This window comes from Trichosurus vulpecula, chromosome 2 (genome assembly GCF_011100635.1).
Source record: "Trichosurus vulpecula isolate mTriVul1 chromosome 2, mTriVul1.pri, whole genome shotgun sequence".
In the NCBI taxonomy this organism is placed as follows: domain Eukaryota; kingdom Metazoa; phylum Chordata; class Mammalia; order Diprotodontia; family Phalangeridae; genus Trichosurus; species Trichosurus vulpecula.
Genome location: NC_050574.1, coordinates 217,013,120 through 217,030,815, shown reverse-complemented (window position 1 = coordinate 217,030,815; position 17,696 = coordinate 217,013,120). Strand labels below are relative to the sequence as shown.

General features: G+C 36.0%; 1 protein-coding gene across 1 annotated transcript in view; it reads left to right on the top strand.

Annotated features, from left to right (window-relative positions):
* The window catches only part of GRB14 (growth factor receptor bound protein 14), a 153,527-nt gene extending 137,046 nt beyond the window's left edge, over window positions 1–16,481 (top strand). The window contains exons 9-14 of the mRNA XM_036747888.1: window positions 4,019–4,099; window positions 9,112–9,228; window positions 9,314–9,383; window positions 9,522–9,609; window positions 13,778–13,871; window positions 15,969–16,481. Of these exons, the coding sequence (XP_036603783.1) occupies window positions 4,019–4,099; window positions 9,112–9,228; window positions 9,314–9,383; window positions 9,522–9,609; window positions 13,778–13,871; window positions 15,969–16,115 (597 nt within the window). The 3' untranslated portion in view covers window positions 16,116–16,481. The remainder of the gene's footprint in view (window positions 1–4,018; window positions 4,100–9,111; window positions 9,229–9,313; window positions 9,384–9,521; window positions 9,610–13,777; window positions 13,872–15,968) is intronic.
* The last annotated feature ends 1,215 nt before the right edge of the window (window positions 16,482–17,696 follow it).

Below are 17,696 nucleotides of genomic sequence, written 5' to 3'. Positions count from 1 at the left end.
ATGTATGTATGTATGTACATTCCCTTCAGCTACCCTAATACTGAGGTCTCATGAATTACACACATCATCTTTCTATGTAGTCATGTAAACAAAACAGTTCAACTTTAGTAAGTCCCTTGCAATTTCCGTTTCTTGATTACCTTTTCATGCTTCTCTTGATTCTTGTGTTTGAAAGTCAAATTTTCTATTCAGTTCTGGTCTTTTCAATGAGAAAGCTTGAAAGTCCTCTATTTTATTGAAAATCCATATTTTGCTCTGGAGCATGATACTCAGTTTTGCTGGGTAGGTGATTCTTGGTTTTAATCCTAGCTCCATTGACCTCTGGAATATCATATCCCAAGCCCTTCGATCCCTTAATGTAGAAGCTGCTAGATCTTGTGTTATCCTGATTGTGTTTCCACAATACTCAAATTGTTTCTTTCTGGCTGCTTGCAATATTTTCTCCTTGATCTGGGAGCTCTTGAATTTGTCGACAATATTCCTAGGCGTTTTCCTTTTGGGATCTTTTTCAGGAGGCAATCTGTGGATTCTTTCAACTTCTATTTTACCCTGTGGCTCTAGAATATCAGGGCAGTTCTCCTTGATAATTTTTTGAAAGATGATATCTAGGCTCTTTTTTTGATCATGGCTTTCAGGTAGTCCAATAATTTTTAAATTATCTCTCCTCGATCTATTTTCTAGGTCAGTGGTTTTTCCAATGAGATATTTGACATTGTGTTCCATTTTTTCATTCCTTTGGTTCTGTTTTATAATATCTTGATTTCTCATCAAGTCACTAGCTTCCACTTGCTCCAATCTAATTTTTAAGGTAGTATTTTCTTCAGTGGTCTTTTGGACCTCCTTTTCCATTTGGGTAATTTTGCCTTTCAAGGCATTCTTCTCCTCATTAGCTTTTTAGAGCTCTTTTGAAATTTGAGTTAGTCTATTTTTTAAAGTGTTGTTTTCTTCAGTATTTTTTTCAGTATTTTTTTGGGTCTCCTTTAGTAAGTTATTGACTTGTTTTTCATGGTTTTCTTGCATCATTCTCATTTCTCGTTCCAATTTTTCCTCTACTTCTCTAACTTGCTTTTCCAACTCCTTTTTGAGCTCTTCCATGGCCTGAGACCAGTTCATGTTTTTCTTGGAGGTTTTTGGTGTAGGCTCTTGGACTTTGTTGACTTCTTCAGGCCATATGTTTTGGTCTTCTTTGTCACCAAAGAAGGATTCCAAAGTCTGAGACTGAATCTGGGTGTGTTTTTGCTGCCTGGCCATGTTTCCAGCCAACTTACTTGACCCTTGAGTTTTTCGTTGGGGTATGACTGCTTGTAGAACAAAGAGTACTTTGTTCCAACTTGAGGGGATGCACCATTGATTTCAGAGCTATTTCTATACAGCTAGCTCTGCCACCCCAGCACTCGTCCTTCCTCAAGAACCACCAACCCGGACCTGACACAAATCTTCAGCAGGCTCTGCACTCCTGCTCTGATCTGCCACGTAATTCCTCCCACCACGTGGGCCTGGGGCTGGAAGTAACTGCAGCTGTAGTTCTGTAGCTGCATCTCCCCTGCTGCCCCTGGGGTGGTGGCTGAACCGCAAACTCTATCCCCACAGCTTTTCCCACTAACCTTCTCTGTTGTCTTTGGTGTTTGTGGGTTGAGAAGTCTGGTAACTGCTGCAGCTCACTGATTCAGGGTGCTAGGGCCTGTCCTGCCCGGCTCCTGGTCTGGTTGGTCCTGCTGCCTCCCATGCTGAGCTCTGCTCCCCTCCACTCCATGTGCAATAGACTGCATCCAGCAACCATCCAGGCTGTCCTGGGCTGGATCCTTGCTTCCCTCTGCTATTTTGTGGGTTCTGCAGTTCTAGAATTTGTTCAGAGCCATTTTATAGGTTTTTGGAGGGACGTGGTGGGGAGCTCACCCAAGTCCCTGCTTTCCAGCCACCATCTTAGCTCTGCCCCCCCCACCCCGAGTCCAAATTTTACAGAAGAAATCCTTTTGTTAAGGAGATTTGTTCTATGAAATTTGGATTCAGTCAAAGGGCTGCACTTGAGAACCTAGAGGGCCACAGATGGCCTTGAGGCCACAGGTTTCCCAAGTCTGACTAGAGGATGCCCTCCAGCACATGGATCCTCAATCCATGTATAACAGTCTTCATGAATGAGAAGGCATGGATAGCTTAAGATCTGCACCTTTGGAGAAAATACCTAAAAAGATGAGCTCCAATGATCATTTTTCTTCAAATAATAAAAGAAAGAAAACAGTGAATTTAAGATTGAAAATGAAATTTAATGTAGATTTACAGATAAAGCTATTTATCTGTATGTGGTAAAAACAAAGCCTTAAAAATGATCCATTTTCTTTGACTTAAAAATAAGCTGGTGCATGCAACATAAGTTCATTTTTGAAGTTAAAAAATACCTCTAGGAGGGAACTAGTTCTTCTGAATAGTTTCAAATATTTCCAACAGTAAACATCTTGAGGCTGTGATTTTCATTCCACTGCTTACCCTAAATCTCTCTTTTAAGTAAACTATAGCTCTTTGCAATGAAGAGAATTTAGCAGGAAGCAGAAAGAAATCTTGTTCCATTGATGTTTCATGTACAAAGTAGAATAAGCCTAAAGGAATAGCTCCCACTTTCAGGAGACAACTACTCAAGGACAAGTTTGTGGAAAGTAATTGCATTTTTTCACTTATCTCAAACCCCAATAGCAATTATGTCTGGGATTTTTAACCTCTTTTTTGGTGGGTGTCATGGATCCCTTTAGTGTTCTGATGAAGCCTGTGGGTCCTTTTTCAGAATAAATTTTTTAAATGCACAAATTAAAGTATGTAACATTACAAAGGAAACCAATTATGTTGAAAACAGTTATCTAAACATATAAAACATGTACACATGGATATACATATATGCATATGTTGGTATATGCATATGCATATATCGTATGCATGTAATACATGTATAAAGTTCCCAGACCTCAGGTTAAGAACTTCTGCTTTAGATTAACTTTCCAAGTGTTTTCTTACTGCTTGACTATCTATTGTATTAACACCCACAACATGGATAATGTAAAGATTAATGTTGAAAGTAAGCATTTTTTGCTCAGTCACATAGTTCCTGTGTTCATTTGTTCTCCTGCTTGAATGGGGTATTCTTTTGCCTGTTCCCTACTACTTTGAATTCCTGGGAATTTAAGCAAAAAATGAAAGAAATGACAATACTGTTGACATCACCAATGTATTCGATTTTTCTAAAACATTGCCTATGACACATAAAAACATGATCTCAAGGATCTCAGCTATGTGAGAATTTGTGAAGTAACCTATAGACCTTGATTCACTGTTCTAAATCCTATGGTTCTCTGAAGGAACCTTTTAAAGGTACAACTAGGTCCCAATTAGCACAAATAATGGATCCTCTGAAGTGATCACATTATTTGAATTTGCATTGTATATTTCCATTGGACTGGAACCAGTTACCATATTTTACATAATTATAACTTTAATGAAAATTCAACTATCTGCAACCACTTCACAGCATTCATTTTTGGGAAAATGAATCTTCCCTGTGTGTTTTTTTAAACTTGGAATCTTAAGAGATTTTGAGACCAAATTGTATAGCAAATTTTGAGCAAAAACTTGGTTATTCAGTAATTTGTTTAAATAAGTTTCTCAACTGACAAGCATCATGCTTCACTAAATAGCAGCCTATTTGATGTTTAAATATGTAATATAGAAATTATATTCTGTGATCTTTGGAAACTTGAATTTTGGAGAGAAATGATGACTTCCATTAGGTAGCATTCTAAGGTGGTATTTTTTTTTAAATCACAATTCAATTCTAATATTTTCTTTATCAAAATCTCTGATTTAAAAAATATATATTTTCAAAAGTTATTTTAAATTAGAAGTGTATAATTCCAAAGAATTATGAAAAATTAAATTCAGAAGTAAAAGATGGAGGCCATATTTTTGCATGAGAGAGACATTTGTCCAAAATTAATGAGATGAAAGTGATAAATATATTCACTTGTCTTTGCAGTATGGGATGCAGCTGTACCAGAATTATATGCATCCATGTCCAGGGAGAAGTGGTTGCAGCTCTCAGAACATGTCACCTATGGTAAGTACTGTACCAGTGTACTGAATTCTTACCTTACTTTAACGTGATGCTCTTCAGTTTGGTATTCTAAGTTATATTGTTTCTCTAGGAAGAAATAATGAACTGACATGTTTTGTTTTCTTTTCTCTAGACTTATCACCGAAATCTTATGTGATTAAGTCCCTTTGTTATGTGTTTCATGTTACTTTTGTCATGCTTTGCAACTTATTTTTAAAGTTTTATTGATGCCTTTTGTTTTTTCATGGTATTTCTTGATATATTCCCTTCCCAGTTAAGCCTCATTTGTTCTTTACAAGTTTTTTGAAACTGTAATTATGTTTTTGAGTTGTTGAGTTGTTATGTTATTGACTTGAAGTATTTGAGAAACGTTATTTTAAGAATCAGCTCTCAATAGTGAAATTGCAGAACTTTTACCTCAATAATGCAGATCATATTAACTTCATGAGTAAATTTGTATGATTGTGAAAGGTTTACTTTTTAATTTTAGCCAGCAGCTTGGACCTGGAAAGAGTAAGACATGACATTCTTTCAGCTCTTGGCTCATGACCTAACAGTACAATATATTTCTAAAACAATGAATGCAGATCTCTTTAAGTGCAGCTCATCTTTGAGAAAAAAATTGAATGGTACTAATTAATCATATATGCAACTTGGGCATTTATTGGTGCATGCATGTGTGGGGTCCTTTAAAATGTGCTACAATACAGATACCTATTTCTCTTCCTCAAGATATGACTTTACTTTTCTGTATATTAATCCAAGAAACACATTCCTGTACTTTAAATATATAGCATGCTATCTTGGAGGTACCCTGTAATGATAAAAATATTTAGAATTTAGATTTCCTTGCGCCTGTTACAAGTAGGTTAACTTGCATTTTTGAAACCTGCATTTGCACTTGGATTTAAAATATTCTCTTCATGGCTGTGCCCAAGGAAAGAACATTTACCCTACGTGTAATGTAGCAGATGAAATGCTCAGTTCTAGGAATGAGGCATGAAATAATGTTGATTAGAAAGCTTGATAGACTATATAGGAAAAGAGCTCCAAAGCAGTTAGTGATGTTACTTTAAGTTACAGAAGAGTGAGTTTCCATCATTGTATTGTTCTGCCTACAAACCACAAACTAAGAGCTACATATCTTGTTGAATTTTCTAAAAGTGACCACTTTAAAATGAGCATTTTGCAAATAACTTGACCACTTACCCTTGTATTTGAATTTATGCACAATGAAAAATAGATTTGTGAGCTTGAGGGTTATTATGTTCTTGTGATATCCAGAGAACGTAGAGAATTGTGTTGGCTAGACCCCTTTGGTGAATTTAGGCATGGGTTTGGGTGGTGGTCACATAGGGTGGGAAGGCATTAGTGAATTAATCTGTATCATTGGGAAAAAATACTCATATCAATAAGAGCTCACATCCATTGGAGAGCAGTAGTCATTGCAGATCCAATTCTAAAAGGGGGTGTGTGTGTGTGTGACACACAAAGAAAACCCAGCATATTCCTTTGGTAGCTGCACATTCTTTTTCAAAGAATTAAAGTTATGCTGTTCAAGCTATGTGATAGCAACTCGATTTTTTTTTGGTTGGCAATTGTTTAATTTTTAGAAAATATATCACTACCCATCTGCCCTCATCACTAGTGTTCCAAAAGTAACAGTATGCAGGTGTGATATTATCACCCTTTTTATTTGGAGGTAGTACAGCTGTTGACCATCTTCTGAGTTTATTTTGTGAATGAAAGGACTGGTATGGGATTATTCCTTTCTACAGGGTGTCCCTAAAGTCTGGACACATAGGAAAATTGATGGCAATGTAGAATTATTACATCGAGTTCCCATGAGTCTTGTGAAGCGCATCAACCTTTGCACCACAAATGATGGAAATCATATTGAAGATTATATTTGTTAATATTCCAATTAAATAAAATGTGGTTGAAAATTTCATTCATTTCATTTCTTGAAAATATGTATTTTTTGCCTGTGTGTCCATACTTTAGGAACACCCTGTACATTGGGCCCTTTCATTTATTAGTGCCTGGCTCATCACCTAACACTACAATATTTTGATAAAACAATGAATGCAGATCGTCTTCCAGAAAAAACTTGGATGGAAATGTAAGAGCAGTGTGTGAATTATTGGGTCCTGCCTGCCCAATTCAGGATAAAAGCAACAAGGGCATTTATTTGCTCATACACCATTGGTGGGACAACTGTTCTGATAAATACAGAGACATTCATGAAGGCCTGGTTTTAGTTGTAACACTGCTATCCTCCACTAATTTTAAAATTGTGCTTAAGAATAACTTTTTACATCATGGTACAGTCTGTGACTCCTTTGGCTCACACAGAATCCCAGTGGCAAATTTAAATGAATACTTTGTTCATTCCCTTTCAAAATGCTCTTTAGGGACTTTTTAACAGCAACCACGAGACCAATAGCAATGATAATGATAGTAGAGTTTTCAGGGTGCTTTACAAATATTGGATTTTTATCCTCACAACAATCCTGGGAGGTAAGTACAATGATAATATATGTAATTATCATACATGGTATTGTAATCCCCGTTTTGCAGACGAGGAAAATGAGGCACGAAGACTTTAAATAACTTGCCCAGAGTCACACAGCTTGAAAGTGACTGAGGCAGGATTTGAACTCAGTTCTTTCTGACTTCAGATACTTCACTTTATCTATCATGCCACTTAACTGCCTAATGAGACATACCCAACAGCTTATAAAGCACATGTGAGAATATCAGCTGAGGAATGAACATCGAGCATCTCTATTTCTTGCTATCAGCTGAACTACTGATCCTAGCCAGCCGTATCACAACAAGAGTAAAAATAGGAATAGGTGAGAATGAATATTTTCGTCCTTTACTAGTCCTGGAAAAGACAAGGAAAATGCAAATTTTATTGATAGTGGGATGTTCCAATGCCAAAATCATATCTTGATGGCTTAGGATGTTAACTTCATGGGTCTTGGTGAAGCAGCAGAGCCTTCAGAAACATTTAGACTTCTTTAAAGGGAACACTTTGCTCATTCCTCAGAGGAAAGTGCTAGAAAAAGGAGATTTTAAAATCAACTTTGCAGATTCTAATTGCTGTTGCTTTCCTGTGTGGCTGAATGGATAAGCAGAAAGCAGCTCTTTAAGTCAGATTATTCCTCACATTTCTGTGTTAGAGGTAAATTCTTCATACTTTTTATTTTCATTATGTCAAGAGAAATAGACACTATCTGTATTCCTGCATTTGTTTTCTCCCCACTTACAGTCAAGTAATTAGGGATATAGGATCTTGTTTTTTTTCATTGCTGACTTATGTACTCCCAGAAGAAAAAGAAACACCTGGTTGTGTTTATTTTTCTTTCCTAACAGTATTTCTATGTTATCAGGAACTTTAGATTACATAGCCCATCTTGGCATGTGAAGATAGAGATATTCTAAGGATAAAACTATCATTATGATGGAGGCTAGATACTCAGTTCAGACCTACGTGTTTGAGGCAGGTGGAGGCGTTTCATTAATGCCAGCAAAGCAGAAGTACATCTGGCTGGTCGACAGCTGTGCCCATAAGATCACGGGGTGAAAAGGGCAAACTAAGGTGTGACAGCAAATAGAGATTACAGAGACAGCATCTGTCTGGAAAGAGCAGCTGTCAGTTATAACATAAAGGAGCCTCTAACAAATGGAAGATTGCATGCAGGATCTCTAGAAATAGAGATGAACTACAAAAAAAGAAGGTTGAGTGCTCCAGGATGGTTTGAAGAGAACATCACAATATGGTAATAGACTCTGAAGTGTAACGTGGCACAAAGTAAGTCTTAAGTTTTTTGTGGGGAGTATTTTTATTCAAGTACATACTTGATTGTGATCTGTTACATGAAACAAGGACTGGCTGAATCCAAGAAGACAGATCTAAAAAGTCCTTACTGAGCCATGGGGTCCCCCAGATGCAGGTAGGAAATTAATTTACCATTAGATCTTCATTTTTATTTTTGCCCCTTCCTTATTATTTGATGAGAAATAACTGTTAAAGACTCTATGTCCTTTCGAGGGTTATCATTATTTGGGGTGGAGTTGGGAGGAGAAAGAAGGTGTATTCAATTCTATTGTAGCCTGAATTGAAATTCTTCTGACTCTGGATTTATTTTTTTTTCTTTTGCAGTTTGTTAGTCCAAGGACAACTGACTCAATGTTTGTTGTTGGCAAGGCAAATATCATCTACTATTACCACAAAAATTGATAATTAGGAATCAGGCTTTCTATTCACAACTTTGGAGAAAAGAAATGGAGAAAGTTGTTGGATTGAATCAAGATGGCATATAGTCTTTTTAATTCTTGCAGCCATGAGACAACGTCTCTCTTATCCCTTTGTTCAGCATAAAGAGACCTGTTTTTAGAGCTCTTACATTTATTTGTTCTGCCTCACAAAGTGAAAATTGTGTTTTATAAAGTTACAGGATAATTTCTCTCTTAACTGAAAATTTTAAATTATCCTGTAACTTTATAAAATACAATTTTCACTTTGTGAAGTAAAACAAATAAATGTAAGTGCTCTAAGGACAGGTCTCTTAATACCAAACAAAGGGATGAGAGAGACGTTGTGTCGTGCTGGCAAGAACTAAAAAGATTATTGAAGGCCATTGAAATGATTATTCCCTTCTGAGTTATATTTTTTCAACCCTAAATGAGAATGTGAGCAGATAGTATTGCTTCCCTTGACAGATGGATTCGCTCTGTACTGTATGTTTTTAATCTTTGCAGTCTATCAACTTAATCTTATTGTACTAACAACTCAAAACAATCAAAACAAATATTATTTTTTTCTGTTTTAGGACCTCCATAATTAAAAAAAAACCAGGTGTTTTAACTTCTTAATTTCCTGGAACATTTTGGTTCGTTTGTCAGCCCTCATTGCTCAGGGGATCATCGTGCTCTACAGTGAAGAACAATATTGGAAGACAACCTACCAAAAATATTTTAAAATTTAAAAGTGAATTTTTTTTCAGAGAAGCATCTCAGAGAATTCCCTTGTTGCAATGGACTTCTCAGGCCATAAAAGCAGAGTTATAGAAAATCCCACTGAAGCCCTTTCAGTTGCTGTTGAAGAAGGATTAGCATGGAGGGTATAATAAAAATTTATTTTTAAAAGATTATTTATAATTTTTCCATTCAAAATTTGAAAAGTGTTTTTTCTCCTCCCCTGCTCAGAAAAAAGGATGTTTACGACTGAACACACATGGTAGTCCCACTGCTTCTCAAAGTTCTTCAACAAACTTAGGTATGTTTGTTTATGCTACTGGAGATAGAATTCCTGTGTAAATGTGTAGCTGAATTCAGGGTGGCTGTGGTAGAAGCTTCACTTGACTATGTAATTTTAAGAGAGAAATCTTGAAATATATTCATGTGATTTCTTTAGCTATTCATAGAGCACAGCCATGGTTTCATCACAGAATTTCCAGAGATGAAGCTCAGCGATTGATCATTCAGCAAGGACTTGTAGATGGGTAAGTATGGTTTCTAACAGCTACTTTTATTAGGAGGTGCAGAGACAAGAGCACATCCCTCAATTGAGTATGGCTGTTCTTTGCTCCTCCCACGGTCTGTAACTGGCCTTTTCATTGTCACAAGGAACAAAACAGATGAAGGCAAAAATAAATGAGGAAGATTCTCCTCAGTTGATTCCTCAGCCATCAGCTACATTTCCCACTCTGTGCCAATTTGAGAAAGTTTATTGTTGGTCACAGATGTTAATTATTGAAAAAAACAGAGCTTGCATTTTGGGTGCCAGTTAAGTTGGCAGTGGTGGCTGGGGAAAATGACAACAACAAACATGTTTTGATTTAAGCATACAACTAATTTGCTATGTTAGTGTGTTCATATTTCCTCCTCAAATTTATTCCTACTAATTGCATTTTTCAGGTAGCATTTTTAGAGAAAGGAATAATTGTCCCCTAATCCAAACCCTGCCAAGAGAGGGAAAGGGAGGAACTTGTCTGAACAAATTAAATGCTGATTCTTTCCTATTTGTGATACAGATTTTCTGCTTATTTTCACTGTTAGCTTTTAACCCTCTCTAGCTCATTTATATTCATAATTGGTAGAGATTATGAGAAATGTTAAGTGTGATTCAGGGCCAGTGTTTACAGTTATATTCCTACATTTCCTTTGGTGCTTTGTTGAACCAAATAAACTCAAACAAAAAAAGTTATAGAATTTAATTTGTGGGTAATATTTATGAGACCTTTATTTTTTCTTTAGTCAAACTTAAAAAAAGTTTTATGTTCTAAAGTATGGTCAAAGTTTGCCTTGGTATGATGCAATTTCTTTATAGGAGTTTATACATAGAATTTACTCTGTTATGAGGATGTTGTAGTGTTATCTGAATTCCCACAATGCCTATTGTTTTCTTAACCATCCCTTTTCTCTTAATCTTAATACTTTAATAAAGGTAGCCAAACAATTGAAGAATATTTAAAATTTACTGGGTTTACCAACCAAAAATGTCTGTGGACTGGTAAGATTCCTACTGTCAAATCAATAAAGCAAGCATTTATTGGAGCACCTGTTTTGGGCCTGGCACTGTGAAGGCCCTGGGGGTACAAGTACAAAGAATGAAACAATTCCAACTTGCAAGCATGTTATGTTCTAATGGGGGCAGCTAAGTACATATAAAGATATATACAACCTACTTATAAAGCATATATTTTTGCATATATACACACATATATGTGTACATGTGGTGTGTTTGTGTGTGTCTATATACTGAGAGAAGAAGAGAGGGAGGTAAGGTATGGTATGATGGGGAAAAAGAAATCAAGGCTTCATTTAGATGATACTTGAGCCGTTTCTTAAAGAAGAGAGACCATGAAGCAGATATAAGGAGGTAGTACATTCTAGGCTAGGCATGGAAGATGTCCAGTGCAAGAGCATGGAGGTGGGAAATTGAATTGTTGTTGTCAGGAACAGAAGGAAGTCCAGTTGGGCTAGATGACAAAGTTTAGGTTGGGGAGTCATGTCCATTAAGGCTGGAAAGATAGGTTTGGTGGGTCTGGTGGGTCCGGTTTGTGTAGCTCTTTAAAAGCTAAATTGAAGAGTTTACCTTTTATCCTATAAGCAAGAAGAAAATAAAGGAATTGGTTGTGTAAGGATGACAAATGGTTAGATATCTGCTTAAGGAAAATTACTTTGGCAGCCTTATGTAGGATGGACTGGAATGGGAAAAATTTGAGGCAGAGAGACTAATCAGGAGACTTAAAAATAATCTAGGCAAAGACTGGTGAGAGCTGAACTTAGGTGGCAGCTATGCTCACAGAGAGGAATCAGAAGCAAGAAATGTTGTGAAGGTAAATACAATAAGATTTGGCAGCTGATTGGATATTCCAGGTGAGAGAGAGGGAGGAGTTGAGGATAGTGCTTACCAGCCCGAGAGCCTCGAATGACGGTGATGCCTTTGAAAGAAGGTGAATTGGAAGAGAGGAGATTTAAGGGGTGAGATAAGAAGTTCATTTTTGGATACATTGAGTTTAATATTTGTCTATAATATTCAGTTTGAAATATCCAATATACAACTGATGATGTAGCATTGGAGCTTATATAAGTCTGGGAGTCATCTACATTGATAGCTAAATCCGTGGAAGTTAGTAAGATTACTGAGAGAGAGGGAGAAGAGAAGAGGGCTTAGGGAACAACCCTGTGGAACACTCACTTCTAGGTGATAACTCAGAAGAAACAGTCTAGGAACGATTGAGCAGAAGATTAATTTTTAAAAGCTTAAATATTGAAATTTAGGTTCTGAGAATAAAAAAATTTATACTAAGAGTTTTGCAAAGGAACAAAAAGATTGACAGATGGAAAACACTAGATGGATGCTGTTTTTGATAATGTGGGGGATACAAAATATGACATGACTGATCTCCTATTCTCAAACTGCTTAAATCTGGTTAGAGAGCTCTATTTTTCTTAAAATATTGAGTATTTCAGAAATTTTCATTCTGTTTAATGTTTTTAGTTATTCTAAATGAGCACTTATTGTAGCTTGTATATACATAATAAGAAAACATTTTCACATCTATCTTGTCAAATGATGCTGGTGATTTAATATCAAAGATATTTTAATTTCAGTAGAAGATTTTTTGGGGGCTTGATACTTATATATGGGCAAATAAGATTTTTATGCAAGAGATTATCACCAGCATTTTTTTGAAAAGGGAAAACTATTTAAGATTTGCAAATAGTAGTTGATCAGCATGCTTATTAGGGCCCTACTATGTGCTAGGCAGCCTCGCAGGGTTGTCATAAGGAAATTGCTTTGTTAACCTCATAGCATTATATAGATGTGAGATATGATGTACACTTTATTAGAGATCATTGTCATATTTGAAAGATTACCCGAATTGCAATCTAGTGGGAGCAGAAAGCATGTAGGACTTTCAAAAAGGCTAAGGTGATTTGAGGAGGACTTCTACATTATTTTCCATCCACCTTCAGCCTTATATCATTTTGATATTATAAGAATAGACGAAGAATATACCTTTGTTTAACTTGCTTCTGCATCACCTCGGAAAGAATTGGTCCACTAGGTGGTGGTGGTGTTCTACTTAGTAGAGGAAAAAAAAGATTTACAACTTGATTTACCAATAAAATTCACTTTTGTCCTATCTGCCAATGATGTAATGTCTGGAATTTCACACTAACACAAATGAAATGGGACTATCACTGGACAGGCACTGAAACTCAAATCTAAATGCCTTTCTAACTAAGCACCAGGGAAAGTAGCATAGGATTTGCCAGTGGGGTTTGTTGAAAACAGGCTGTTTGCCAGCAATTAATACAAAACTGGTTTTATGCTGTCTTGCCAGTAAATAAGGATCCATGTCTGGCAGCATTTTTCTCTCAGGCCATTAGGCCATGTCTTGTTTTCTAGCTTGATATATCAGAAGATTTTTTTGCCTCATCTTTCAAGGTTAAAGTGAGTTTTGTTTTTGTTTTACAAATCTTTTTTTCTATCATCTTTATGGTCCTTGTGTTTTTCTCATTTTATTAAATTTTCTCCTCTTATCTAAACAAAAAAAAGTCATTTCAGGATTATGGTATTTTTTTTGCCATACTTTTCTACTATTCTCCTTGTATAATATGTCTGTAACATTAGCAACCAGACTTTAAAAAGAAGAAAGGGATTTGCAAATAACATACCAAAGTTAAAAAAAAATAGTTAAGACCTCTTTCCAGGTGGGAATTTTTCTTTTTCAGAGCTTAACATGACTTGTGAGGTAAAGTAATAGGATGCCGATGTCATTTCTTCCAGTTAATAGTATTCACACTTAGATGTCAATACTCAATTTCCCCATATGAAAACCACATGTTCCCAGTTGTTGATGCTTACAATGAGTTTAGTTTTGGGGGGAAAGCTATCGGAAATGAAAGACTGAGTCTGTTAAAAATGACATACTTTAATTTAGATGACAGTTGTAGTTGAGCTTTTCTGAGAAAAATTACACAAAATTTCTTGACCTCGCTGAATTTATTTCATACTATTGAATTCACATGAAAGGTGTATATGAATGGGCTTACTGCATTCAGACACAACTGGCACATTTATTTCTGTGTTTGGCTATTTCTTTAAAATCCATGCATTCCTCAGAAACATACTGAAACTGCCTTCTTTCTCCTTAGAGTTTTCTTGGTACGGGACAGCCAAAGCAACCCCAAAACTTTTGTACTTTCATTGAGCCATGGACAAAAGATAAAGCATTTTCAAATTATACCAGTAAGTCACTTATCATTGCACATTCTTGTATTGGGAATTATCTTGATGACTATGATTGTGGGAAACTTTTTTATTCTTTTATTAAATGTTATTTGGAAGATTTTGTTTTGACTGGAGCTATGCTTGGCACAAATGTATTTTAGGTCTGAATTAATAGAAGGAATAGAGAAAATGTTTGAAAAATTGAATTTCCTTTAGTTATATAAAATTGATTTAGCAATGTTGTATCCCATGCCACCTGTTGTTAAAAGACCCCTGTAAAGAAACCTTCTTCTGAATTTTATTTAGTTCTTTCTCTGTGAAACCATCATTTTACAGCTTCTATCTCTTCAGTTCTCCCAAATGCCCTGTTTTATGGCTTTGCAAGGAAATATTGTTAAACTTTGGGGAAATGTTAACACACATTTTCTGGGCTCAGGTCAATTTCTAAACTACTTTTTTGAATAAGGTATTATTACTATGATGATGATTTTATCATTCTCATCTTTTTTCATTTGGGTTCAGATAGAAATAGTCCTAAGGCAAGTTGCTATCCTGCTATTTATTGCTTCTTTATAATCATTACTTACACAGTAGACTTACACAGGTAGATTTTTAAAAACCCTGATTTTTATAGTTGAATAAAGGAATTGGGATGTAAGCTCATCCTCTATAGGCTTACTCAAGGCATCCTTGATACAAATTCAGGATCAAACAGAATATTAGGAATGACATATTACTTCAAACTGTTCTCACATGATCTTTAACTCCTCAGCCAAGTCTCTATACTTTGAAAGGCTTTCGTTCTCTGTAGCTTGAATTATGAGTAAATTATTTTCAACTTTTTATGAATCAGTGTTCTGCTCAAGGAATTGTGGGAAACAGTCCAGTCTGTGATAATGGTCCAGTTCCATTACAATTTATTGGTTGAGTTCTCCATGATACTTATATTTCTAATATGGGGATTTGTCCTATATCATGTCATGGAATATCATGCATTTATGATGTATAATTCTAGCTATCAAGTCATGTCATGCTAAATATTTGATAGATGCTAAATTTTTACAGACAGTAAGGGTATGACACTGTCTTCATTGTTTCTTAGCATTTGTCATTATTTTTATTATAGTTTCATTTTCATCTTTTTTTGGGGGTGGTGGTGGTTCACACAGAAACAAGTCAGTGTCCTATTCTTTTGTATTGAATATTCTATGAACTATTACACAGGTGTATGAAATAATGACTTAGGCACCTCCTGTTACCACATGTTTAAGCACCTATGTCAGGTTTCTCCTCCTCCTCCTCTAACTCCTCCTCCTCTTCTTCATCTTCTTACTACTTATAAGACAACTTATTTTTTTTTCTTCATCTTTGAGGGCAGGATGCTGTCCAGTGGTAGGGGTGAAGTCCAGGGAGAGGGTTAGAAATGCCCTCTGCTCTCAATCAAGGGCATTAAAACTTCCAGGAAGAATGTTTCTCCATTCATTAAGTATTATAGCTTGTTGCTTGCATTACTCCTGAATTTTCCTCTCTTCGGAATGATCTGGAGCCTGTAAATTGTGTTCTCCTACTTTCTTGATTATATGATTAGTATTTTCCTGAGAGGGCCAACTCTTTAATGCCAAAGAGTTTAATAAAAAAAAGTTGTTCTATTAGGTTGATGTTTCACTGTTTCACAATGAATTTAATGATAAAAATTGTGTGAATATTTATATTGAAGACACTGATTGGAAGTTAAGAGAGAGAACTGGAAATGTGTTTTCTATAAGATAGAGTCAACACAATCTTTTGTTTACTTTGGCAAAGTATTAAGGCCTACCCCATTGTTAATACATCTAGGTATATCTTATCAGGTTGATTAGCAGATATTGGTGGGGGGGAAGGGGGGAGAGCGGGGGTGGGGGAGAAGATAGAGATACATTGTACATTGTATACTTAACTTGAGTATGCCAATGATATTAAAGCCAGGAAGGGAACTCTTCCTCAGTTCCACTTCCAAAGTTGCCTTGTTTGGTCCCTAAACTCTCACAGGGGAAGGTATGATATTCCATAGGCTATGGTTGGTCTAAGTCATTTGCATTTTTGCTACCGTTAAGCAGTTTATCATTCTCCCTGCAGCTAGAAGACGATGGCGAAATGTTTCATACGCTGGACGATGGTCACACCAGATTTACTGATCTCATACAACTAGTGGAGTTCTACCAGCTCAATAAAGGTGTACTTCCATGCAAGTTAAAACATTATTGTTCTCGGATTGCTCTTTAACCAAAATAGAAGTTCCTCCACAAATAATGGAGAGAAAAGAATTTCAGAATGATTTCTTAATGTCCATATGTTGTGGAAAAGCTGCCCTTGGTGAGAATAGACAATTCATCGATAAACTACAAAGAATAGTCTGTGAATCATAAATTAGAGGCCACCTTCAATTTGCATTGAATTCAATATTTTAAAATACATCGTAGTCTAAATTAAACATAAAAACTTATTTTTGTGTGTTCTGGTATAGTGTTATAGTTCTGTAATCCTTCAAACAGGAATCTTTTAAACTCTTTTGGATTTATTTACACTAATAATGTTGCTGCTCTCTTACATATGAATATAATAAAGGAAATTCCTTGAGCTCAAAGTAAATTGTTTGTAGACTCAGTTCTTTATTTCTGTGATGTTTTCTTTTGGGTGTCTCACAGTGTATGGTATATCCAGGCATGGTTGTGCATGCCCATATTCAGTCCCCAGAAGGGGAGGCTGAAGCTAGCAGATACCTTGAGCCCCAGTGTTCTGAACTGCATTAGACTAAGCAACTGGGTGCCCATACTAAGTCTGACACCAATTTGGTGAGTCCCAGTGGGAAAGGGAGGGAGGGGAAGCTGTCTAAGAAGGGCAACCTGGCCCAGATTCCAAAAGGAGTAGGTCAAAGCTTCCATGCCTGTTAGTAGTGGGATCAAACCCATGAGTAGCTTCTGTCTTTCCAGTCCAGAAATGAGATAGGGGGACTGCAGTTTTAAAACAAATCAGAATAGAACAATGTATGTTATGTTTTGCTTATCAATTAAAGTACACTGCATATCATATGTAAATCTCAACATTATTTTCTATCATTATTTCTGTGTAGTTCAGATCTATTGACATTCTGCAAGAAAAGTCTTAAAATGGAATATTATACATTGATTTATGCCAGGTAAATAATATTCAATAATTCAGTATACCAGTGCTTACTCTGGCCTAATTGTTACTGAGATGGTAGCACATAAGTTAGTCACTGTGGCCCATTTCATTTTTGTGTTGATTTTGTAATGATTGACTGGACCTACTGAAAAACCAACCAGCTAACCAACCAACTTTGATGCTAAGGTCGTTTCAGATATATTATCACACACGTATTTTCCGGTAGCTCATAAACTATACTTAACATTTTCCTAGGATGCATTATTCAGTATGATCATCACCAGCTCAAGTCATTGTGAATAAAAGTTGCATGATTAAACTATTATTATAGTTTTTGCCAAATATCTAAGTGCCCCCTTACTAGAACAATTGATGCTAAGGAATAAACCAAGCCATGAAACTCATATGCCTTGTTAGTACGGTAATATCAGAAACAACTTAAAAAACTTGAGACTACTTTACCACTTAGCCCAGTAATAAATGTTCATGGACTGACTGACTAACAGACCCTGGCCCATTTTCTCTCTGTAAACAGACTGGGGTGCTGTTGGTGGGGTGAGGTGACTTCACTTTTTCTATCCCTTAGACCATGGTAGCAAGTGTCTTTGAGAAGTTCTCAAATACTCAGGCCTAATAAGCTGAACATTTCATCTGAGATATCTTCAAAATGTTGAAATTCTG